The 25345-nt window shown below is 51.2% G+C and overlaps 1 protein-coding gene across 2 annotated transcripts; it reads right to left on the bottom strand.

The window, feature by feature from the left end:
• Positions 1 to 155: 155 nt before the first annotated feature.
• On the bottom strand, positions 156 to 24999 carry Psap (prosaposin). 2 transcript variants are annotated; one of them, XM_021173592.2, is made up of 14 exons: positions 24858 to 24999; positions 11197 to 11330; positions 10348 to 10422; positions 9194 to 9319; positions 7935 to 8132; positions 7560 to 7703; positions 6679 to 6735; positions 3486 to 3617; positions 3156 to 3251; positions 2671 to 2950; positions 2424 to 2581; positions 2114 to 2194; positions 1851 to 1958; positions 156 to 1057 (listed from the first exon to the last, which is right to left on the bottom strand). In XM_021173592.2, the coding sequence occupies exons 1-14, from the start codon at positions 24895 to 24897 to the stop codon at positions 1022 to 1024; spliced, it is 1665 nt and encodes a 554-aa protein (XP_021029251.1). In that variant the 5' UTR covers positions 24898 to 24999; the 3' UTR covers positions 156 to 1021. The 2 variants fall into 2 exon arrangements, with proteins under 2 accessions (XP_021029251.1, XP_021029252.1); XM_021173593.2 differs by having other exon boundaries at positions 3156 to 3248.
• Between the last annotated feature and the right edge of the window lie 346 nt (positions 25000 to 25345).

The following is a 25345-nucleotide window of genomic DNA, read 5'->3' as shown; positions in this document are numbered from 1 at the left end:
CATGGAACCAGCAATACCCTGACTTGGTGCCGTATGAAGGTCCTGGGGGGACGGGAGGGAGCCCCTTGGCCAGAGCGGCTGCTAGGAGATGGAGGGGAAGGGGACCCAGAACCCACTCTCTTCTGGCTGAGGTATCAAAGAGACACAAGGCCAGATCTGGTTAACAGAACTTTATTAAGTCACAGAAACTTTAGTGCAAAACAAAATCTAGGTCCATTTAACTGCACAGGCTGTCTCCTGGCAACCGGAGGCACAGGAAGCTTCTACTCTACACAGAGACCCCTCAGTTCATGGCCCACTGCCAGGCAGACGCTTCACTCATGAGGTGAACAGGCAGGTCAACAAGAGCTACAGGTGGGAAAGCCGTGCAGGACCCCAAACAGCCAGGCAGAGGCCACACGGTCCAAGGGCCTCACACACAAAAGACCGGGCCCACGTGACCATCACACGGCACAGGCAAGTTACATTCACAAGTTTCCCCTCCCCACCCTATCCCACAGAACCCCAACAAGGCAGACGGGAAGACAGGAAAGCAGAATGGAAGGCTGACCCAGGGACAGCAACATCCCAAGCAAACCACCTGCAGGTGCTTCTGAAATCTCTGTGCTATGACAATGGCCATTCCATCGCTCTAAAGGCCTGATCATTCTGTGCTTCTAATCATCCAAAATAACTCCTTGGTACCACAGGAAGCTGGGTAGCTCCCTCATGGTAGGAGATGGCCACAGATCCCCCACACACCAAGAAAGGGCTCAGAAAATGCTCCTGCCCTCTGGCTCACCACCCCCCTCCAGCAGGTGGGTGAAAAGGGCAGCCGGGGAGCTGATGCCCAAGGTATCCTCATCCTTCGAGCAGAAAGGGGACACGGAAGTGGCTGTCAGCACCTCTTACATGACAGAAATGCTACAGTAAGGGAGAGGAGATGGGGGAAGGGCAAAGGGGGTTCCTACTTATTAAGTCAAATAGATCTATGTGTTCATTACCCTAGACCCACAAGTAGGCGACTTCTGCAGCTGGGAAACTAGTTCCACACATGGCGTTTGCAATGATCGACAGCCTGCGAGGAGAAAGGGAGACAGGTCAGGTCAGACAGGACAAGCCTTCACGCCTCACTCCAAGTGTGACCTGCTTTCTGCTGACGTCACAGAAGCTAAGGAATCTAGGATGCTATCAAAACAGGACCTGTGGCCCTCAGAGCTGTGAGATCTCTAAAAACACTGGCACGGAACCAGAGGCACAGCCTCTTGCTGTCATGTAAGAGTACTCCTGCAGTAGGTAGGACTCCAGCCCCCAGCCCCTGCTGCTTGACTGAAAAATCCTACAGCAATGAACAAGAGCTCAAGAGGGGCAGCCTCAGGCCCACATGCTACCCATGGGGTGTGACAGTGCAGACAGGACAGCAGGGGCCCGGCTGACTCACGTCCCTGAGAAGGAACGACAAAGCTTTATGCGCTAAAGGCCAAGACCAATACCCCATCAGGAAAGCAAGTCTGGCCCCCAGGGCTGCTCACAAACACCCTGTGGAGCATCCTTGAACCAAGGCTTCAAGGCTTGAGCTAGGCCTCCGTTAGTCACAAAGTGTCCCCTGGGACCCATGAGGACTTGTGCAGAGGCAGGGACCATGGGCCCCACAGGTTTGGTGCAATCCCTGGTGGCTGTGCATGAAGCTGGTAAGACAATACCAGGGGACACAGAGATGGCTCAAAGACAAAAAGCATAGCCATGCAAGCCTAATGCCCTGAGCTCAGTCATCCCCGACAAGATGACTTGTTAGAGGCACAGTTAGAGCCTCCTGTTCCCTTGAGGTGATCAACCCCCCAGCACGCTGTAGGAGCCGTCAAGACACTCACATTGCATCGGGCGGCAGTCTCCATGTTCTGACACCAGTAGCTAGGGCCCCAGACACACTTCTCGGTTCCCAGCAGCAGCTTATAGGCAGAAGGGCAAACTCCGATTTTCTGTATGACAAATGACGGGAAATGAGCTGCCCTGCCAGGCCCCATTCAGAGCTGAGACTGAAGCGCTTCCAGCCCCTGACAGAGGTCTGACTGTTCTGCTCCCTGCCCCACTCCATCCATGCTGCCACGAGGCCCCGGCATCTGGTGCGGCTTACCGAGCACACAAATCCAGGATCCATCACTTCCACAAGGATCTCCAATAGCAAGGGCTCATACTCAGCCACAAAGTCATCGCACTGCCAAGAAAAGGGGCACGGGTCCCAGTGTTGGCTGTGTCCACCAGAGACCCTGACTTCTCAGAACCCAGGGTCCAGAGGCTGGTCACTACCCTAAGGCCTTCTCCTTCCATGGCTCCACGTGCTCACTGCCTCTCAAACCTCAGGCCTAGAGCACAGAGGGGACCCCCCCCCCCAGAACCGCCCCCCTCCCCACTGTAACATTAGCAGTGAACGGACACGCCCATACCTGCTTCTGGTAAGGGTCTGGCAGGAAGCTGCAGCCCTTCTCAAGTGCGGCCAGGATCTCCTCCTTGGTGCTGTTTTTCTCCAGGTTATGTTCCAAATAGAGGACCAGTTTCTTGCACACCTCACAGAACCCACCGTTTTTCTTCTGAGGCACACGGGCTACAGAAAGGACGACATAGGGCTTAACACTGGCAAGTGCTCCTTAATGGAGAGCGGCCCCTTCTTCCCTCAGTGTGCTGTGGACTTACCGGGCAATGCCGACTGCTTGGGCTGTGTGGGCTGCTTTGGCAGTGCGGGCTCTTTGAGCAGTGCAGATACAATGGCTGGCGCAGGCTGCTCAAGTGCCTCCACCAACTCCGGGCGGGCAGCGCAGAGGCCGATCACACCGCACAGAGAGCTGGGGTTTACCTCATGGATAAAGATGTCCAACAGGGAGGGGCCAAATGTTCCCACCACCTCCTGGCACTTGGTTCTGGCAGGATCAGGGAGCAGTGCACATGCATTGCTAAAACCTTTAACTAGGAGCTCCTGAAACAGGTGAAAGGCGCATCAGACTAGAGCTGGACACAAAGAAGAGATGCAAGGCATGCCAGGAGCTAGTCCAGAGTTGGGTGCTATAGCCCTCCCTAGAGACCTCCCTCCTGGGTACTGGGGTGTGTATTTGCCAGGAACACCCCCCCCCCCCGGGCACCTTCTGGCTGTAGTCCTCCCCCATGCAAGGAGGCCAGCATACCTCAGTGGCATTGTTGACAATCAGTTCAGAAAACTTATTCATCACAAACTGACAGGTCTGGCATAAAATCACATTGTGGGCCTGGACCAGATTCTGCTGTAAAGGACAAGAGGAGAGTGTTTTAAGGCTGGGACCTGACCCCTCGGGCATGCTTTCACCACATGTTTCCCAAAGAGGTGGAGCCAGGATCTAGATTATGAGCACTCATAGAACTACTCCAGGTTTCAACTTGAAACACATTCAGAAGGCAGGCAGGGCCCGGAGAGGACGTGACACCATGGAAGGATGGGGTATCTGCTCCAGTCGGCAGAGGACAGCAACAGAAGGTACCTCATAGGGGTCCATCATCTCCAGGGCAGGGAGGATGTTCTTAATGGCCTCGGTGGCAGGGACCAGAGTCTTCATTGGCACTCTCTTGACCTCGTTACAGAAGCCAGCCAGCACACAGATTTCCTTGGGTTGCTGAAGAAAGCATGGCCTGTGTTAGACAGCCTGTGTGTGCTGCCCTCAAACCCTTCCTTACACAGCAGAGCAGAGGGCTGAGGGCCTCATGTAAAGTTCCCTCTTCCCACTCAGGCTGGCAGCTCCAATTAAATAAAGAACACTACGTGTACACCCAGTTCCACCTAGAGGAAGCACCCCTCAGGGCCACCGTAGGATAGTCTTCTAGCACTTTCTGTACCCCCAAGCACAGCCAGGCTACGTATGCCAGCTCACTGTCAGGGGTAAGCTCTCTGGATGGGAACTATAAGGCTCATGGTCTCACAGAAAGCCCAACATGACTATGTCAGAATTAAAATCACATGGAAACCCCCCTTCAATGACAGTCCCATGTAAACTGGTACATTAAGGGGAAGAAAGGCCGCTTTTCCCAGAAGCCATATTCTGTGCTCACAACTGTACACAGTGCATGTGAGAGCCCAGGACCTGAGCTGATCAGACATTTCATCACAAGGGCTTCTCATAGATCCCCTCTCACCATCCTGACACCAAGCCAGAGAGAAATGAGTATGGATATTCCGACCACCACACTGCAAAAGCCAAGAGCAAGCCCCATCCGCAGACCCTGTGTGGTGCTGTGTGAACTGCCTGTGGCAGCCCTCGGCTAAGCCCAGCACGGGAGCAGAGATGCTGAGAACCAAGAGCACGCACAATGAATGAAATACACTGAGGGCAGGTTCTTAAACTCCCTGGCTTTAACACACCTTACAATTAGATCAAGGCCAGAGAGAGACTAAAGATACAAAACCTTTTTTTTAGGGGGGTGGGGTGGGGTGAGGGGTGGGGGTGGGCAAGATTCGGGGGCGGGGGTGCTCTGTCTGAAGCAGCATAAATGAAAACTCAGGCATTTCCATTTAAGCCCTTCCTTATGAGATTCAAAATGCCTTTCAGCTTCTAGAACTCAAACCCGAGAGCCTGGAAGCAATGTTTAGAACAGACCCACTCGGGCACTGGCTCGGCCAGGATGGACTGAGCACTGATTCCCACAGTATGCCATCTCTGAGGTTCTAGGTGCCCCAAGACCCGCTCTCTAAAGGGCAGAAGCCACAATCGAGAGGCCATGTGTAAGGCTCTCCATCCAGCAGGCCAGGCCACTGTCTGCATCTAGTTTGCTCATGCAGAAGCAGTGGGGTGAGGGGACAGCGCCAAGTCATGCAATGCCACCCACTGTGAAAGACACAAGGTGTTCTGTCAGGGCCCTGGCTTTCGGCCTTTGCCGCCACCACCCTGGTGACAGGTGATGTGCTATGTGCTGACTTGGGCATAGGCTCTGGTAGCTACACCGTCTGGCCCCCAAGATCTGAAGTGCTGAACGTAAGGGAAAGGACATACGGGGACACCCTTTGTGGTACCTGTCAGAGCTCACCATGCCAGACCAAAAATAAAAAAAAAAAATTAAAAAAAAAAAGTGAAAATAAATAAATAAAGGAGAGAGGATAGCCAACAACTAGAAGCAGCTACTACTACCAAAAGCAAATTCTGTCACATACCTGATCCTGCTGTTGAACAAAAAAACAGGAAATCGGAGGAGACAATGAGAAAGGAAAGGACACAGCAGTTAAGAGAAATTAAAACAACCATGGAGCAGTTAACCTGGCAGAGGGATGTCATCGCGTTTAAGGGCAACACCCTGGCAGGAAGGGATGGATGGGGCCGAGAGCTAGTCCAGCCCTGACGGGACAGCATGCATGTGGCTGCTGGAAACTGTCCTTGTGAAGGGCCTCCACCTAGAGCTGATCGCAAGCTTTCTGGCCTTTCTAAGCACCACACAGAGCAGACTCCACAACCTCAGGCCAGCTGCCAGCCTGGAAGGTGGGTGTGTGGGCTTTGGTTGGGGATTCCAGCTGCAGTTACCCTAAGTGACAAACAGGGATGGTTGAAAGGATGTTGTCGCCCCAGAGGCAGTCTGCTGTACCCACAAAGGTCATAGAAAGTCATATGAATTATGTTCTATCCGTACTGTGGCTTAATATGAAGCCACATACAGGAGTAATGACTAGTAGGGAGTGGTCATTTAACCCCAGCATTTGGGAGGTAAAGGCAGCCACATGCCATAAGAACTAGAAACTGAGACCAATAATTTTAGGGGAAAAGGCAAACTAAACTGTGTTTCCCCTTTTATAAAAAAAAAAAAAACAGGAAAAAAAAAACAGCTATTGTTTTTAGGGAAAAGGGCAAATTAAACTAAGATGGCATACAAAATGATTTCATTGGTATATTTTCAAAACCCAAATAATGAAACAGAAAAAAAAACTTCCCCCATTATAATAAAAACGGGTAGCTACCCTGAAGGAAGCATTTTACCAGGCCACTCCACATCAAAGGGTATCTTAGCCATGGAGGTCTTTACAAGCTGTCTTTAGATGTTTGTTTAGGGCACGAGCAATGATCTCAAACAAGCCACCCAGCCAGATGGACCGCTTGGGCAGCAGGTTAGCCCAGCAGCTGGACAGTAAGTATACACAAAGCAGGAAAGGGCTCAGGTTCAAGCATGAGTAAGGACTCACGACAGTCCGTGAGAGAGGGAGAGCAGGGCATCTCGCCCACTCACTCAGCTCTGCCAGCCATCAGCGATGTCAGCGCAGTCCAAGTCTAGATGTCCCCCATGTCCCCTGTGTCCCACCTCTTAGGCAATGAGCCCCACCCCACCCTCTGGACATTACCAGATGCCAATTTTAGCTAGGGAACAAGCAGCAACTGTAGCTGATTCTTTCCTCCTGACCCAGAACACGGGCTCCCTTTGAAATCTCCCACCCACTCAGTGGTGCAATACTCCTATACGGATGCCAGCGCTCAGCCAGACACTAGCAATCTGATAGCCAGCTCATGCATGCACAGACTAGCAGACCTAGGCTACCAGGGCAGTCCAGGGATCACATTAGCTAAGGAAGACTTTGTGGGAGGAAGGATGGGCGGGAGGGATCGTGAGGAGAAGTTTTACTCTGGCCCTCAAGTGGAAAAGGGGGGATCCCAAAGCATGGAGTTATCAACGCGAACGCTGAGCGGAGGTCCCGCCACCTACCATGTGCATCAACATCTGGACACAGACCTCGGAATACTGGTCCACGTAGTTCTTGCACTGCAGAGAGACAGAGGTTCAGTTCACCACAGCCCAACTGGCATTTCAACAGTGCCAACGGGTGACTTGCAGACGGACATGAACGGGCTTCTAATCCCAACAACCAGAGGACGAGGCCAGCCTGAGCTACACAGAGAGACCTGCTCTCACAAGGAACAATTCCCAGAATAGATCTAAGTGTCTCCTCAAGATTTTCTAAGATAATACAGCAATTTAGTTATTCTACCCCCTATTTAAAAAACCTGTAGAGATGTCAGAACAGGAGACTTGGCAGTCCTCAGTGTCCGATAGCCCAAATGCCTCCCAAGGCCACAGAGTGACCATTGTTAGCAAGATGAGAACATAGCTACAAAACACCAGTAGGGATTTTCCAAGGCCATTCACAGGCTCTCGGGCACTAAGTGAGTTCTGAGACCACAGAACTCACTGTCCTTCAAGTTGCAGGCAACCTGGGGGAAGAGAGCTGGGAGCCTCATTCACAGACCACAGCCCTTCGTTCTAGAAGGGGTGCCATGGAGCCAGACAGAGTGAGTTGTATGTATCCCTGAGGACCCACAGCCAACTCCCACAGGTTGTCCTCTGACAGCCGTGCATGTATCATGCATGGTACACATTTTAGTACATGGTGACAGAGGGAAAAAACCAGCTTTCCCAACGTGATTTTCCTCCACTGCAGATTCAACTAACCAAAATTACATCTAGGTCTCACTAAACGCACTGGGGAAACCCTGAGGCACCTTCCTCGGGGCCACTGGGAAGGTCACTACCTGCTGCTACCCTAGCTCAGAACATTATCCAAACCATGCGGCTAGATAGAGGCTTACTATTTCAGACACCCCTGGCCCCAAGCGGTCACAATCCTCCTTCACGTGGTCCACGAAGCCCTGGATAAAGCTGGAGTTGGTCTTCACAGCAGTCTGGACGTCAGACACCAGCTTCATACAGTCCTGGCAGACATCCTCGTTAGCCTACAAGAGAACAGCAACAAGCTCCAGGGAGAACGCCACATCTCACAAGCAGCCACAGCACTAGACAGGCTCAGCAGCTCCTGGGAACCAGGCTTTTAACCCATGGCCATTCACTCAGCAAGTATTGAAAGGGCAGGCAGTGGGACATGGCCTGAAGGGAGAGCCTGTGTTCTGTCCAGCACTGTGGCACTTCTGCTGTGCTTGCCCTGACTCCACCCACCCTCAGCTAACCTTAGGTTGGGGCTGGCTGTGGGGGCCATCCTGAGGGTACAGCAGGAGAGGGATGTTGGACATGAAGGGGGCAACCACACGGGCCATGTCCACCTCCGGGATCTTGTTGGACTCAAGCTGTTTCTGGTTTTGCTCAGCCAAGTACTCCTGAAGGGACTGGCAGAGGTTGAGCGCAGAGCACACTTCCCCAGGGTTGCTCTGGAAAGGAAAAGAGACAGCTGAGAGCCCTTCCCAAGGGCAAGAACAGCCTGTTGTCATCCAGTCAGTTCCTCCCTCACTCAGTGTACCTATGAAGATTAGGAAGTTGCACCAGGTGTCTAACCTGCAGACTTCCCAGCCCCCAGTGTCACTGCTGCCCATCATCAGCCCTTCCTTAAAGAAAGATGAGCCGCCAAGGAGAGGGGAAGAGTCAGAGACCAATGTTTGGCCAGTGTGCTCACAGCTGCAAGCTAAGGCACCGGACTGACTTCACACACACATCTGTGCAGCTCACAAATCCTCATCTCTTACCGTGGCTCACACTTGTGACCACTTCAATTCTAACCCGCTCAACCTGCTTCCTGGAGTGGCCACTTCAGCAAATTTCCCAGAGACCCGGACGCTGTTCCCAGTCCTTAAAGCTCCTGTATCCCCCTCTGAGTTTGGCTAGCCCATCCATCTTTCAAAACACGATTCCCATCTGTCGCCACCACACCTCCTAGCAATGTGTGCTGTCCTTCCTGGGTGTCTTTCCATGGGACACAGAAGGCTTTGTGGGTCAAATGAACACCTTCCTCACAAACCCCTGGCTCCATCTTTGGCACTCTTAGCCCCACCGGCTGGCTTCTTCAGAATCCCCCTTCTTGAAAGCCTTTCAGACTCTACAGAACTAGCTCCTGGTTCGCTGCCGGCTCCTGGCACCTAGTCTGGGCACAGTATACACTTGCTGAATGACAAGTGAGTATCCTAGTAGCTGACCCCACACTGCATCTCACGGTCACTCATGACTTCTGCATTCACAGAGATGAAGCCATGCGCTTGCTCTAGACATAAAGGCTGACAAGGGCTACCCATTTCTCCCTATCAACAGGATGCAGGAGTCAGGAATCCAAGGCACCTGGCCCAGAAAATCACAGACAGGAAAACCCCCCGTGCTACAGCACTTGGTGCAAGGAGCCCTATGAAGAAGAGCGGCAGGAGAAACCCAAAGCCGTGAATACGAACACACTGGCCCTTCTGGGCCCTAGAAGTGCCTTAAAGGGCCCTGCCCAGTCACCTACCATCTCGCCCTTAATCATGTCCAGGATGACAGGCAGGTAAGAGTCAACCGCCTCCTTGCACGAGGCCGACAGTCTGGAGTCACGGATCCACTCACAGGTCTTCTCCAGGTAACGAAGGATCTCCTCCTGCAAGCGACCCCATCAGTGACCCCAGCAACGACCAGGAAGGCCTACGTCTATACCCTCAGCATCCATGTACACAGAAGCCAGGGTTGACAAAGTGTACCCCGAACCCCAGTGCTGGGGGAGGCGGGGCAGTAAGTTTGTGTATCAGACCAGGCAGATCCAAAGGGGCAGCTGGCCAGACAGTTTAGCTGAAATGACTTAAGTCAAAAGACACGGTCAACCTCGGCCTCCATGTGCCCACACACCAATGGGTAAACCCCCACATCCCAAGCACATACTCTCAAATGGCAGTATGTAAGCTGGGTGTGGTGGTACAGGCCCATAATTTCAGCTCTCAGACGGCTAAGGCAAAAAGGCAGCAAGTTCAAGGAAAGCCTGGGCTACCTAGCAAGGCTCTGGGTTAGCCAAACAGCCAGGGCTAGAGCCTTTAATCCTAGCACTCTGAAGGCAGACAGGTATAACTTAGTTTTAAGGGTAGCCTGAGATAGGAACACACTGCCTCAAAAAAAAAAAAAAAAAAAAAAAAAAGGAAAAAAGGAATTGTGTGCTTCCTGAGCACCAGGCACAGAGATGGTACAAATCTACACATGCAGGCAGAACACACAAAAATAAAATCTTTAAGAACATAAACTTGGGCTGGAGAAATGGCTCAGTGGGTAAGAGCACCCGACTGCTCTTCCGAAGGTCCAGAGTTCAAATCCCAGCAACCACATGGTGGCTCACAACCATCCGTAACGAGATCTGGCGCCCTCTTCTGGAGTGTCTGAAGACAGCTACAGTGTACTTACATGTAATAAATAATAAATAAATCTTTAAAAAAAAAAAAAGATCAGGTTTCTTTATTTAAAAAAAAAAAAAGAACATAAACTTGCACTGTCAAGCCTATACGTATGTCCTGGAAAGCCAGACATCCGTGTCTGCCACCCCTTGGCCAATACTGCTCCTCTCTGGACCCCCAGAGCCCAGACCCCCTAAAGACACACAGCCTCCATCACAGCCCACACCCACCCTCCTTCCCAGTACCTTACCTGCGTAGCATTATCTTTCAGCAAGTTCCCAGCTTCAGTGACAACAGTTTTGCATATGTCGCAAGGAAGGGATTTCTAACAGGAAAAAACACGAGAGAGAAAGTTTTGTATGTCTGGACACTTCACACGACAGTGCCCCCACCCCCACCCCACCCCCACCCCAAGGTGCTGTCCTAATCTGCAGCCTCCACTCAACGCACAGGAAACTTGATAAGAAAAAGCAATACTCAAACCATAACTGAAAACAAATGAGAACCCACATTAGAAAGGTTTGGCCACAAGGTGAGAGATTCATTAGGCCATATTTATTCAAGTTTTCTTCTCTTGCTAAAATTGGGCTCCCAGAACCCAATCTCCACTAAGTCACACTCAGTCCCTCCCACCAGTGGGTCCTAGAATGCCCTGTCATTCTCTGCTTGGTCTCTGAGGTACATAGAAGAACCTCCACCTCTCAGAGCCCCACAGGAGCATGTTCATTCATCACCATCATGGTGAAGGCAGCAGCCATTGCCCAGTGTGGCTACAGCAGAGTCTCAGGGGTCAGTCAGTGGCCAGCCTGGGGGGGACAGGGAAGGCGAGCAGATGGAGTCTGGCCTTCCTGAGATGAGTGCTGAATGCTGGGTATGCCTGTGCCTGCACCACGACCCACCACCCTCACCTGGGACAGAGAGTAGACCCTGAGGGCCCACAGGTGAGTGGGTCACCAAGAGACAAGGTAAGATGCCTGTGGGACAGGAAAGGTAAGCAGAGTACAACCAGGGGCAGGGGCAGGGGCAGGGGCAGGTCCTGTCTCCAAGGAGAGTAGGACAAACAAAGTGTTCTCCATAGACACTGGGAGTGGGCACTCACCGCTGTGGGCTTGCTCCAGACCATCTGCTGGCAGTGCTTCACGGCCCCACAGTCCACCGCCGTCTTCACATCTCTGCACAGCACTGCTGAGCCCCCAGAGCATGTCTTCGGGTCTTGGACAGGGCTGGTCAGAGCTAAAGGAAAACCGCCCAATACATAAGTACACAGAGTTAAGGACTAGCTCTGCCTGCTGACTGAGAGATCACTGGGTCTCCCTAGCCCAAGAAAGGCTGACTGTATCACAGAATGACTGGCCAGGGAGAGCCTGCCCTAAGTCATGGGACTCACAGGAGGCATGTGTCCTGTCTACTGTCAGGTTTTATGTCCTCAAAATCTGACTGGAGTAATCCGTAGCACTCAGGAGGCTGAAGCAGGGGATGGTGAGTTTGAGACCAGCCTGGGCTACACAGAGGACCAAACTCTGGCAGGTATCAGGATGCTGCCCCCAACCTCTGATGAAAACAAGAGGCACGTGGCTTCAATCAATCATGAAAACCCTGTGGCCACATTGCTTCACCTTGGACACCCAGGAAGTCCATGCTTGCACCCCACAAACAGGTACCCCACACAGACATCCATGAGCAGGCTCTTCCTAAAGACTATGGGAATGAGCTAAGGCGCTGGGCACACGGTCCTGCATCTTCTGCCCGTACTCCAGCCTTGCCGGCCACCACACAAACACGCATAGGCGTGCACACACCCCAACTCACAAGGGGAGGCCCAACTTCCCAGAGGCCAGCCCAGCCCAGCCCAGGCTGAAAACAAGTAGTGGGGGTGGGGGGGGGGTCACTTGGCAAAGGTTCCTAAGAGCAAAGCTATACATACTACCCGAGGCCTACCCTGGGTTCCAGGCCAGCCTGAGCTACAGAACCATGTTCCAAAACAAAAACCACACTGCCTGGTGCTACCCTCAGTGAGGAAAAATATGGTGCCTAGTAGCAGGCACATGAGGAACCAGAGGCCAGCAGGCCCAGCAGACCAGGAAGCAGGCTAACTAACACTGACTGCTAACACTGCCTGCTTCCATCTTTACCGGGGACTTGCTATAATGACCAAAGTCATCAGGTTTCTGGGAACATAGCCTGCAATCACAAGCCCGAGCCACAGCAAACCCTGTGCTTGTTTTGCCTTCCAGGAACTTGACACGGAAACCACGCTCAGTCAGCCTGCTTTAGCCTGGTGGCAGAGGTCTGAAAGTAACCCTGACCCAGATCCAGGTAACAAACTTAGCATCTTATTCAGTCCCCAGCACACTACCCAGTGAGCTGTCCCTAAGACAGAGGTGCACCATCCTATGGGCAACATCCCAGCAGTGGCTAGGGATCTGAGGGCACAGAACAGAGGCTCATACCTGCACTTTAACCACAAGAGCTAAGGCAGTGAAAAGGAAAGACACCGGCAGGGCACCCCACCAGAAAGAGAAGTGGGAACACTGAGCTGTGGCGGCACACTTATAAACCATACTTTAGGGAGGCGGAGGGAGGAAAATGGTCTGAGTTGTGAGCCTCTTATCTCAAAAGGAAAATAATGTGGGGGAGGGGTTGGCTCAGTGGGGGAAGCCTGACAGTCCAAGGTGAACCCCAGGACCCACATGATAGGAGGGCAGGGAAAACATCTCAGAGGCATGCATGGCGGTTTTCAAACAGGCGAGGGAGCTGAGCTGTCCTGCGTATGGCAGGGGAGTGGAGCTGTTCTGGATGGTTCCAGACCCCAGGGCACTGTGCAACTAACTAAAATCAGAGGGCCAGCCTTAACCCAACAAGGGACACACCAAGGAAAGAGTTGTTAGGCACGGACGTCCAACCCCAGGGTATTTATCAATAAATAGATAATTACCCAGGGCTGGAGAGATGGCTGATACCACACACTGTTCTTGCAGCAGACCTGACTACCTGTAACTCACTTCAGGAAGATCTAACTCTTCTGACCTCCACGGGCACCCATAGTCATGGACACATCATAATCAAAAATAAAAATCTTTTTCAAAAAATGAACCCAAACCACTTTTTGACCAGTTATGTTCTGACCTCCAAGCCTGCAACATTCAGTCCTTACAACCAATCTCCTCCTCCGGCAGTTGGCCAGCTACCTCTAAGAACGTTCTTAGACTGTTTGCCCGAGCTCCTAGCAGGGTCTGATTCAACCTGCTGTTACCTATGTCCTTGGAGATATGAAGAGCACTCAGCACACACATACAAGGTAAACTCTACATTTCAAGGGCCTGGCCCAGGAATCAAAGCCCAAGCAGCAACGTGGGGGTGGGGACCGTTGTCTTTCCTTCCCCTTTCAGTCTTCTGAGACAAGATCTCTGTACAGCACGGGCTCACCTCAAGCTCAAGTCTTCCTGCTGCAGCCTCTCTTAGGGCTGAGATGAAGAGATGCCACCAAAGGCCTCTGTAAGTTCAAGGCCAGCTTGATTGATACCCAGGCTTGTGTGCGCACACACACACACACACACACACACACACACACACACACAGTTCCAGGCCAACCAGAATTACCAAGTGAAACCCTGTCTAAATAACAATGGTAATCCTAGCAATGAAGTCTGAGGAAGAAGGACTACTGGGGCTAGCCTGGGGCAGTTAAGTACAGAGCCAGCCTAGTACTCATAGAAAACCCTGTCTCAAAAGCACAAAACCAAGGTTGGGCATGGTGATACACAACCTTAATCCCAGCACTGGGAGGCAATGGCAGGGCCATAGTGAGATGAGACCCTGTCTCAAAAGAAACAGAAGGCATCTACAAAGGTTGATATAGCTCAGTGGCAAACGTGCCTAGCACATGTGGGAACCAGGTTCAATCCTCAGTCCTGGCAAATAATGTAATAACAAAATAACCTAAAATAAAACTAGATATCACCAGAATTATATGGTATTGAGGATAGCCGTCAGGAGCCGGGTTCCACGGCAGCCCTAGAAGGGAGACTCCAAACACTTCCAGAGAGCTGGTAAGATGGCTCAGCAGGTAAAGGTGCTTACTGCCAAGTCACGGGGTGGGGTGGGGGGTGGGGGTTGTATTCTAACCCCACTGGGGAAAGAATGACTCTTACAACTTATACACTGTGGATTATGTGTCTATACATGTAAGTGTTATTATACACTGTGGATTATGTGTCTATAACAACAACAACACTCATAGAAGTCAGGTGTAGTAGTTTATACCTGAAAGTCTAGTCATTGGGAGACTGAGGCAGGGGGATTATAGAAGCCAGTTGGTACTACTTAACAAGACTCAGCCAAGATAATAATACAATGGCTAAAATGTGCTTGCTGCCAAGCCTGGCAACCTGGACCAAATGCCTGGAACCCATATGGTAGGAAAACCCCCAAAAGTTGACCTCTGACCTCCACACTCACACCATGGCACATGCACACCTACTGCCCACCCACCCTCAATCATCCCCCCACACATACTCACACACACACACACACACACACACAAACCAGAAGGCTGGGAAGCAAGAATTGCTCAGAACCTTTTGTGGTCCAGGCACTCTTGAGACATCTTGAAAGATCTAAAGTTTCAAATTGAGACTTAGACCCATCACTACCACTGAGCAACATCTAATTAGACATGACACATGACCTGTCTCCCAGTCTAGCTCTGTCACTTGCTATCCAAACAGCCTTAAGTGAGCCACTGCTCTTCCAAGCTTGTGTGTGCACCCTTAAAGCCAAGCTTTTGATGTCAGGGGACATGAAAATGATGATGGTGTCAAGATGATCTAACCACACACAAACACTTCTACTGCCTGAGCTCACCACAACCATCACCCCTGCATCTCCCAGGGACAGCAACTGGCACCCTATGCCACGCCAGCCTGACTGGAGTGGCCTGGCTCTAATTTAGGTGGAACTCACTTCTAGTCACATGTCCTGGAGACCTTGGTCTCTTAAGTCTGCACATACGGTATTAAGCGTTACCTGACACCTGTAAAACATGTGCAGTCACACAGTGAGTGCCACCGTCATCTATAGCTGTGACAGCAGCAGGTCTTCCTGGTGACCCACTCTCCTGATTAGAACTGGATATTTAATCAAACCTGAGAGTACAGAGACAACTGTAGCCCAACAACCTCAGAGGCTGCTAGCCACTGACCCCAAACCCCAAGAGTCAAGCAAAGGGAAGTGAGCCCAGGACACCTGCCGGGAGCTAAACAAGTTCCAAACAAGCCAGGAGAAGGGGGGGCCAACAAGAAACAAGCAGTGCCTTTGTGAGGCAGAACACTGGGCAGCGCTACCTGCTGATTACCCTCGGGGAGCTCCCTACAGCAGACTCATTGTTCAGGACATACCTGGAACCTACTTATTGCGTGCACATGTGTGTGCATGCATGGATATGTGAAGTTCAATCACGAGTGTCATTGCTCAGGAACCATTCATCTGCGACAAGACCCTCTCTCACTAGGATCTGGGGCTCACGTGTTACCATGTGACCTTGACTGACCAGAAAGCCCCAGGATCCACTTGTCTCTCTGCCTCCCCTTGCTAAGACTAGACACCACAGTTGGTAGCTTGCAGGTTCTAGGGGTCAAACTCAGGTCCTCTTGCTTGCTAAGCCTCCCCTCCAGTCCAGCAACCCATCGCATGTGCAAACACTTCCCCAAACTACAGAAGTTTCTCCTTTTCTGGAAGGACAAGGATTACAGCCTGAGACCAGCCAGGACCCAACACTGTTTGGCTGTACACTAGCCCTGACAACTTGCTCGCGCTCAACATCTGCAAGAATAGGAACTATCTCTAGACCATCTGTGGAGATGAAACCAGACAGCGTGCGAGGCACAGGAAGGCCTGAGATCTATGTGGCCAAGTGCAGACTGTGAGCCTAGACAAGAACCCAAAGGGAAAGGGGCTCATGTTGTAGAATTTACATTTCAGCAGAAAACTGGTTTTCCTCAGGTTACTTTTAAAGTCAGAATAAGCCTTACAACTGCTTACAGCAGCTACTATTCTGTGCAGAAGACCAGCCATTCCTAGCATACTGATGGCAGGATGGAAGACTATACTTTGCAGTCAGTCTCCTAACGCAACAGGGTCTGTTCATGAGAGGCCCTCACATCTTCCATGAAACTTAGACGCAACGGCTGGGGCCTCATCAGCCATCTTGAACCAAGAAGGAAGAAAAGATGCCAAGTGTTAATCAGAGAGTGCCTAGACCACCAGGCTCCCAAGAGACCGAGTCAGTTCTGTGGGGCTTCAGGAATTCTAATTTTAGGTTCCTGGTTTCTGCAGTCAAAGCCACATCCTACTAATGTGCATGCATAATCAATCAATCAATCAGTTTGTTCACCAAACATCACCTCATCTATGAGGTTCGCGCTCCCCCCCCCGCACCCCCCCGCTGAGGGCACCACCCTGTCTAGAGCATGCACCTGCCCGCCATTTGCCGAATAGCCTCTTTATCTGGCTCATCCTCCGGCCCCCTTCCTTTAACAATTTTATGTAACCTGTGCTAATACCAATTGAATTTAGTTACCAAAAGAGAAAATGTTCAGCCTCCCAGAGCAACTGCATTCCACAGCTTACTGTATCTGCTGCCTGGGAAATGCATCACCATGGCAACATCGGAGTTGCTTAGAAACAGGACAGGCAGAGTGGCTTTCAGTCCCACTTGCAGAAACTTCTCCCAGGAAATCGATACACAGCAGTGCCAGTCTCTCCACTCAGCTGGGCTTCCAGATGCCTGCACTGGCACTGCACCTTGTCTCCTTCGAGTCTTGCATACAGAACCTGAACTGGGTGTAGCCCATTCTGACTTTGTGAAAGCCCAACTCAAAAGAAAAGGATCCTTTCTGACCAGCTCTGCTTTCAAATGGCCACACATCAGGCGATGATGAGATGAACTTCCATATACTTACGTAATAAGACTGCAGTGTGCTCTGGCCGTGAGCACTGCCTGTCTGTCCTGCAGGAAGGCTCCAACCAGGTGAGAAGGGAAGGGAGGGGCAAGGGCCAGAGGCTCAGCAGCATGCTTCTATAGCCCTGGCATGGCTCCAGAACTTCACAAGAGCTGCTCATCCGTTACAGTGCTCCATTGCAGGGCCAGCAAGTTACAGGCTGGGAGACAGACTCAGTCAGCCAGCCAGCCAGTCTGCCAGCCAGTCTGCCAGCCAGCCCCACCTACCAGAATGGACCCCTGCACACCACGCCATACAGCCCTGGCACTGGCACTGGCACTTCTGAAGGTGACCCACCAGACACACCCTACCAAGAGGGGAACGCTTGACCTGTGTGGCTGCTCACAGAGAAGGTCTCAGACACAAGTGTAAGTGTGCCACCTACAATGTCACTCTGGGCTTCCTCTGTTTGAAAACTGAAAGCTAACACTTCAACCCTCCCCTCCTGACCTACGTTTAAAGGCAGGCTGCTAGAATGGCCCAGCAGTCAAGCGGGTTGCTTGCCTCTCCCATTGCTGTCATAAGGACTAAGCCAGCCTGCCTTGAGTAGAAAGCACTTGAGCCACCTCGGGAAGGGCTGGATATTCTGGCTGCAGGCCCTAGCCAGAAGCTGTTCGAGGTACCCAGTCTTAAAGACAGGTCCCAGAGACCCTGAAGACGGTTAGGAGTACCTCATGCTCCTCACCACACAACTGCTCCTTCCAGGACATCTGACATGTGTGGCCCAACCGACTGAACACAGAAGCAGCTGTGACACCAGCCAGGTGTCAAGTGGTTTGTAGAGGACGACAAGGCTCAGTGGTAAAGCCTTGCCTAGTGTACACAGACACTGGGTTCTATCCCCACAAACACACACAGCCGCACATGCACACGCTGACCTACACACATGAGGGACAAGGGAAGCAACGCTGAAAGCAGCAATCCACAGAACGACATCTCTCTGGAGCCTGCATAGCTTCTACACATAAGGGTCCTGAGGGGAGCCTCTCCTCCTCCCTGGGATTTGAATTAGGCTCTTTCTGTTATCAGCACTAGGACCACGGCAGGGTTCATGGTGATACAGAGCCCCCCATGCACGGCCCACTCAAACAAAACCGAAAACCAGAGAAAACTGCTGCTTTCTAGAAGTGTGGGGAAAATTACTTCCCCAAATTATAGCTGGTTCCCTTTTCAGATTCGCCTCGCTTCCTGGGTCCTATAACCTACAGAAAAATTATCCCCCACAGGCACTGGAGGGGGCATCCCTCAAGCTGACCACAAATGACTATGAAAGCTAGCATTTCACCTCAACCCAAAGTGTCACTCTAGATCTGTCAACTCCCAGAGACAAGGTCTTAATGTCACCACCAGAACATAACATTTAATCCTGATACAGACTTGGTGAGCCCAGCATGAAAACACTGGCCTATGATCCCAGCTATTCAGGAGACGGAAGCAAGAAGATAACAAATTCAAGGCCTGCCAAGGCTACAGAACAAGGGTTCAAAGCCAGCCTATGACACTTATTGAGACTCTATCTCAAAATAAGAGAACTGGGAATATAGCCCAGCAGTAGGGCAACAGATTGCTTAGCAGGACTAGCCAGAGGGATAAGACAGAGAAGCAGACAGACGTATGGTAGCATACAGCTGTAACTCCAACACTAGAAAAGGAAAGAGGAAGACTGCCTTGGTTCGAGGCCAGCTGTAACCACTCTAGACCCTGTCTCAAACAGTCTACTCTGTGAGCCTGGGTTCAATCCCAAGCTCTGAGGATAATGAGATCTGACACTATTTTTTAAAGACTTATCTTATTTATATGTTTGTATGAGCAGAAGTGCCAGTGGGGGCCAAGAAAGGGCACCCAGTTCCCAGGAACTAGGGCTACGCCAGTTGTGAGCTGCCACGTGGACACTGGCAATCAAATTCTGTCTTCTCCAAAAGCAGCCAGTGCTCCTAACCCCTGGGCCATGTCTCCAGCCCCCAACCACATCTGTTTATTTATTTGTGCATGCACACACCCTCACCACAGCAGGCACTGGAGGTCAAAGGGCAACCTGTGGGAGGAGTCTCTTCCTTTCACCCAGTGAGTCAAGGATGGAGCCCACAGGCCGTGTAAACTGTAGACATGAGTAGCTTCCCAGTAATGCACAGAGGAAGATGAAGCTGAAGGGCTCCAGGGCAAGGTGAGCCAAGCCAGTCCAGGGAGAGCAGAGTTCCAGCTCCACGTGAGGACGATGCTCCAGGGAGGACTCAAGCTCACACATTACTGTTATAAAAATCTGTGTGCATGCGTACATGCAAGTGGAGTTCAGACAACTTACAAGTCAGTTCTCGCCCCCCAACTCTGTGAGGCCTGGGGATTGGACTCCAATCTTGGAGGCAAGAACTTTTACATGCTGAGCTACCTCACCAGCACATCAGCACCGGGACCACTATACACACACACACACACACACACACACACACACAACCACTTCTAAGTCCCTAGGGGATATGACAACTAGACAAGAATACCAAAACAAGAATTGAGACTATTGGGTAATTTGGTAAAAAACCTGCAAAATCTGCAATCTGGTCAGTAAATTAGTGTCTTCCCTAAGCCCCACCCTGCCCGCCTACCCTAAAATGACAAAGCAGATTGCAAGCCAGGAAGAGATTCCTCCTCCAGGGAGAAGCAATTAGCCTCCTTTAGCCCTGTTGCTTAGCCAAAAATGAAAGCAGTGCACACAAACAGATTTAGCTAGGTGAAGGGTTACAGGAACTGGCCATACAGCCTTTGTAACTAACTCCTCTGTAAACCAAAAGCATTGGAGAGCAGGAGGAATGAGTGACTCCTGCTGAGACAGGAGGATTACCAGTAGTTCCAGACCAATCTGGACAACACAGTGAGTTACAAGCCAGAGTGTGATGCTTTCTCATGAATGAAATAAAAAAGAAGACAGCAAGCAGGGCTGAGGGGCCGCTGCTGTCTACGGTTAGCACCCAGGTCATGCAGAGTCACTGGCAGGAGACCGGCTCTCAGAGCCTATTTCTCAACTCTCTGTAATTCTCCCACCACTTTTCTGCGTGTCTAAAAAAAAAGATCAAGAAGCAAAAACAGTCCGTGTGCTACCATTTCTGGAGGATCTGTGGGCATAGCTCAGTGTGTGAGGTTCTGAAGAGGAAATGGGGAACGGCTGCACAGTGCTTACTAAGTGAAGTGGGAAGGACAGGAGCGGGGAGACAATTGGCCTGGGCTAATCCTTGAGCCTGTTTTCCATACGCAACTATGTGTTCTAAGCCATGCTTGGAACAGGATCCAGTCAGTGACAACAGGTTTAGGTCCAAGAGTTTAATACCTTAAAGCTGCTGGGATCCACTAATGTGCTGGTTCAGGCACCTCCTAGTGACCGGCTAAGGACTTGTTTTCCTAACTCTGTAATTATGCCCAGGACACACATTCTCAATAAGTCATTTAAATCTGTTGCTAATCAACAGCATCTCTTGAAATGAAAGAAGCCAGGGAAAATCACCAAGCCAAGGGTAAAGGGCCACTACACTTCTGCTGGTGGGACAAGAAGACACAACCCGGTAGTATCAGTGTTAATATCAGTGTGGGCAGTGAACAATACTTCCCCACGCTAATTGATGAAACCCTCAGGGCAGCGAAGTAAGAGTATAACATTGAACACAATGAAGAAATCAGGAGGTTAAGTACCTGGCCTAAGGCCACAGTGTTAGAGCTCCGCTCAACTGTCTCATACCCAACCTGGACTACCAAACTCAAACTCGGGCGTGGCTCTGCACACCTGTAAATCTCCACTTGGGAGGCAGAGGAAGGAAGACAGCGACTTCATAATGACTTTCAGGCAAGCCAAGACTAGTTGGCAAAACCCTGTCTCAAAACCTAGACTCTAAAGAACTTTTACTCTGAGCCCTCATTGAATCTGGGAAAAAAAAAAAAAAAAAAAAAAAAACACCAATGAATAAAGTAATGTTTTTACAATGCCCAAGTCTCCACACAACCACTATACCTACCACTGCTTTGGTTTTGACAAACTTTCACTATGTAGACCAGGATGGACTCAAGAAACTGCCCCTCTGCTCCCAAGGGCTGGGATTAAAGGGGTCTCTATGCAGAGTGCCTGTCCTGGACTTCTACATAGACCAAACCGCCCTCAAACTCAAGAGACTCACCTGCCTATGCCTCCCAAGTGCCTTGATTAAAAGCCCGAGAGACTGCACTCAGCTGCACCCACATTTTAAAGTTGGACGCAGCTAGGAATCCAGCTCTGTAGTAAAGTGCTTGCCTAGCAGTCACAAGATCCTGGCTGCAATCAGCAGGATCACCTTCAAATAAATTAATAAATAAAACAGTGTCATGTGAAACTAGACACAGGGATACAGTATACACCCATAGCCTCAGTACTGGAGATGTACAGCAAGCAATCAAGGCTAAAAAAGGGGAATCTGAGCTCAAGGCTGACCCTTGAGCCCCGCATGGTAGCACTGGCCTTCAGTCCCAGAACTCAGGAGGCAAAGGCAGGTGGATCTGTGAGTTCATGGCCAGCCTGATCCACACAGTGAGTTCCAGGACAACAGTGAATGGAACCATGTCTCAAAAATAAATAATAAATAAATAAAAATTAAGACTGAGCTAGAGGCATAGCTCAATGGGAGAGCGGGGTACTTAGTGAGCACAAAGTTCTAAATTCAATCCCTGGTTACAAAACCAAAACCAAGCAAGCAGGTCAGTGTAATTGGTGCTCTTGCCTGCTCTTTTTACAGAAAATCCAGAAGTCCGTTGTTGTGTCTTACTTAACATGTGAGAAGCCCTGAGTTCAATCCCCAATAACAGGGATGGTGGGAAATCTGTAACTTCCTGCCCGGTGACCAACTGGGAAACAAGGCTTAGAGCCCAGAAGCCAGTACTCCAGAACTGTGTCAACAGCCTGCTTCAAAAAGTAGCAGGCCATTATCCAAGCAGCAGGCTTTGGCCTTAGGGACTTCCCAGTAATTGTCATTAGGCACCATCCCCAACCCTATAGAACAACAACCTGCCCTTCTTCCAGTCCATTTCAGACCCTGTCAAGAGCCTGGACGATCCAGTTTCACAGGAAAAAATGGGAGTCGTAGGGGTAAGAGCCAAGGGTGCTTGCCAGGCACAAGTAAGACCTTTTGAGTTCACAGCATCACAGACAAAGAAAAACACAAGCTAGGCTCTCCTCTCTGTCCTAGACAATTCCATCCAACTCAAATCCAACACACTTCCAAACGCCGACCTGTCCAATACACTTCAAGAACCTGACCAGATGAGCTGCGCAGATGGCTGCATTTTGCTTCGCAAGCCCCAGGGCCTGAGTTCAGATCCCCAGCGCCCACACAAACAGGGAGTGGCCACACCCTCCCCTAGCACTGTGGGGGTGGGGGAGAAGGATGCCTGGGACTTGCTGGCCTCTCTCCCAGGCTCAGTGAGAGATCTGGTCTCAAGGGAGTACAGAAAAGTGTAATGGGGCATGCGTGGTGGCCTCCTCCAGCCTTTGAGAGGCGTGCGTGCCCCACACTGCACAGACAGACACACAAAACACAAAACTGAGAAGCTAGGCATGGGGGCTCACGTCTGTAATCTCAGCACTCCCCTATGTGACATGGGAGGACTGTGTTCCGTGGTTAACCTATGCTGCACAGAGGCCAACCTGCCTGGGGTACAAGCAGGAACCTGTCTTTAAAAAAAAAAAAAAAAAGAGCACTACCTTTTGCTAAACAGGATTAACTTGGCAGGTGAAACTGGGGGTTCCTGTTACTGTTTATAACTTAAGCAGGCTAGGCTACAAACTCATGTGCTAAAACATCTCAAGAGAACACACTGCCTCAGAGTGCACAGACCTCAGTCAGAGGTTAGCCAAGGCCCCAATGACAGCAGCCCTGCCGTCTCAGCCTCATTGAGAGCACCTGCCCCATGCCGGCAGCACCTTGCCACCTCTCTAGGCTCAGCTGGCCAACTCTGACCCACTTGTTCCCACTGGAGCAATCCCCCAACTGCATGTCCTGGCACTGCACTAAGATCTGGCACTGCAAGCAGGTAAAACTCAGCATGGGGGGGGGGGGGGGGGGGGGCCGCTACCGCTGCAGGCAGCAAATGATGTCCCCTGCTGGTTAGGCGTGTGTGTGTGTGTGTGTGTGTGTGTGTGTGTGTGTGTGTGTGTGGTGGGTTGCACGCACATCTACATTTGTTTCTGGAGATCAAAAGAAAACCCACCAGAGTCAGCGCTCTCCCTCTACCATGGAGTCTGAAAATGGGCACCGGTCCACACATTCCTTAAGAAGAGGTTAAACTGGCCTTTCATTCTTTTGGCATTCTTTGTTTTCTGTCTAGGTGGGAAAGGCAGTCAGGCTGGAGGGCTGGAGAGTAACCAAAACCAAGTGCCTGTACCTCCAGGGCTTTGTGAAGACTAGACGGGACCTGGAACATTCTAAGCACCCAGAACATCATTAAAAGGAAGCTATGAGTGGCACCCTGAACGACAGTAGTGCCACACTGAGCCCATAAGTCCTAAGAGCCTCAGGGAGCACACGTGGATTGCAGTCATCATAGACAACCAACAACTCAATGGTGGACAGTCAAGACAAGCTACCATTCTTCCGGTTATCAGTGTGACCTTGGCGTGAGGCACAGAGCCTGGAGTTAGACCAAGGCCATCAGGGTCCTCCCATCTACCTAAGAAGGAAGAAGGAACCCAGTTAACTAGACTGGCAGTCAAATGAACTACATGTGTACTAGAAATAAATTTTCCAAGGAAACAGGTAAGGGGGTATAGTGTGACTCAGTAGAGGATGCTCGTTTACTGTGTGTTATGATCCAAGTTCAATGGCCCATACTACAGAAAGAGAAAAAAAGAAGTCTGGTTTTGGTGGTGTGGGTGAATCAGAACTCACGAGTTATGTATGACACAGAGCAAGCAGGACCAAGTGCGTTTCTTTTCATTTTTCTTGAAAAAAAAAAAAAAAATCTCATACACAGTCCAGACTAGCCTTGAGCTTTCTGTGTAGCACAGGCTGACCTCAAATTCAAAATCCTCCTACCTCTGCCTTCCAAGTGGGAGTCCCCTGGCGCTGCCTTGCCAACCTGCAGTGCTTTTAAGAAAAAACACTGGAATCATTTTAGAAACACTTGCTATAAAATAAAGGCCAATGACTTTGCCAGATCAAACAAACAAAAAAAAAAAAAAATTAAGAGTTCCAATGGAATGGGGAGTACACAATTCCCTCCAAGACCTACTAAGCTCCTGAGTTCACACAGAAGCCAAAAAAAAAAAAAAAAAATCACCCCCGGCTCCGGGGAAGACACAAAGACGCTTCCTGCAACTCCCATACGAGTGCAGTCTGGGACAGAGGTCACGGGCCGACCTGACCTGCAGGATGGGGGCTTCATGGCCATGTCTATCACCTACACCTGGATAGAGTCAACACAGCGACGGAAGAGGTCATCGAGTGACCTCCCCCAACCTCCATCCCAGGGAGAAGCGCAGTCACCCACAAGGCCTTGCACAAGGCCTGCACACACGGGACACGCCGTCTCCCCCACCTCCCAGTGGTCCCCACTCGGGTTTGCAGAGAATCTGGAACAGGTCCCCCTCCGCCACCAGCCCCGATCTGCGCCTGCGCACAGCGAGGCCTGCCTAAGCGCGCCCCGGGAAGCGAGCGGAGGGCGAGGCCCGTGCCGCAGGACTGCCCGGTTCCCGGGACCCAGGGGACGCTATAGCGTCCTTCTCTACCAGACCAGGGGACCCTTCTAAGCTCACCGGTGGCCAGAAGGCTGGCGAAGAGGGCGAGGGCGTACATGGCGCCGCTTCACTTCGCAGGCTGCAATGCAGAGCGTCAGCTGACCAGACGAATATAAATCTACCCCCCAACCTCGCCGCAGACGCCAGTGCGCAGGCGCGGGCCCCGCCCAAACTGGGCGCAGCCTGACTCAGCGTCGCGCAGCGCGCCTGCGGGGAGGGAGGGTGCGAAGAGGACCAGGCTGAAAACGCCCAGGGAAGGTGGCGGGAAGGCGCGGGTGGTGGTAATAAAAGAAAGCCATATCTGGTGATTAAATCAAGGTCAGGCGCCGAACGGTATCTAACGCCTCTCTTTCCCTTTGCAATGTGAGGAATCCAGCCCAGGGCTGGTACCAAGCCCTGAACTGCATCTTGTGCTCCCCCTCACCCCACCCCCGAGCCCCATCAACCTTTAAGTATTACTATTTGTTTTTGAGATGCCGAGTCACTATGGCCTTGCTGGTCGACAA

The sequence above is a fragment of the Mus caroli genome, unplaced genomic scaffold (assembly GCF_978045245.1).
Source record: "Mus caroli unplaced genomic scaffold, Mus_caroli_1 scaffold_9, whole genome shotgun sequence".
Classification (NCBI taxonomy): Eukaryota; Metazoa; Chordata; class Mammalia; order Rodentia; family Muridae; genus Mus; species Mus caroli.
The sequence above is the reverse complement of the archived record's forward strand: the minus strand, read 5'-3'. Positions and strand labels throughout refer to the sequence as shown.

Bases quoted from the DNA above. Each gene is read 5' to 3' on its own strand.
- Psap (XM_021173592.2), bottom strand. From the start codon at position 24,897: ATGTACGCCCTCGCCCTCTTCGCCAGCCTTCTGGCCACCG. The intron at 2,582-2,670 runs GTAAGTCCACAG...TCCTTTCTGTAG, and splicing joins CAAGCAGTCGGCATTGCCCG to CCCGTGTGCCTCAGAAGAAA. The intron at 1,058-1,850 runs GTGAGTGTCTTG...TTCTCCTCGCAG, and splicing joins AGACTGCCGCCCGATGCAAT to GCTGTCGATCATTGCAAACG.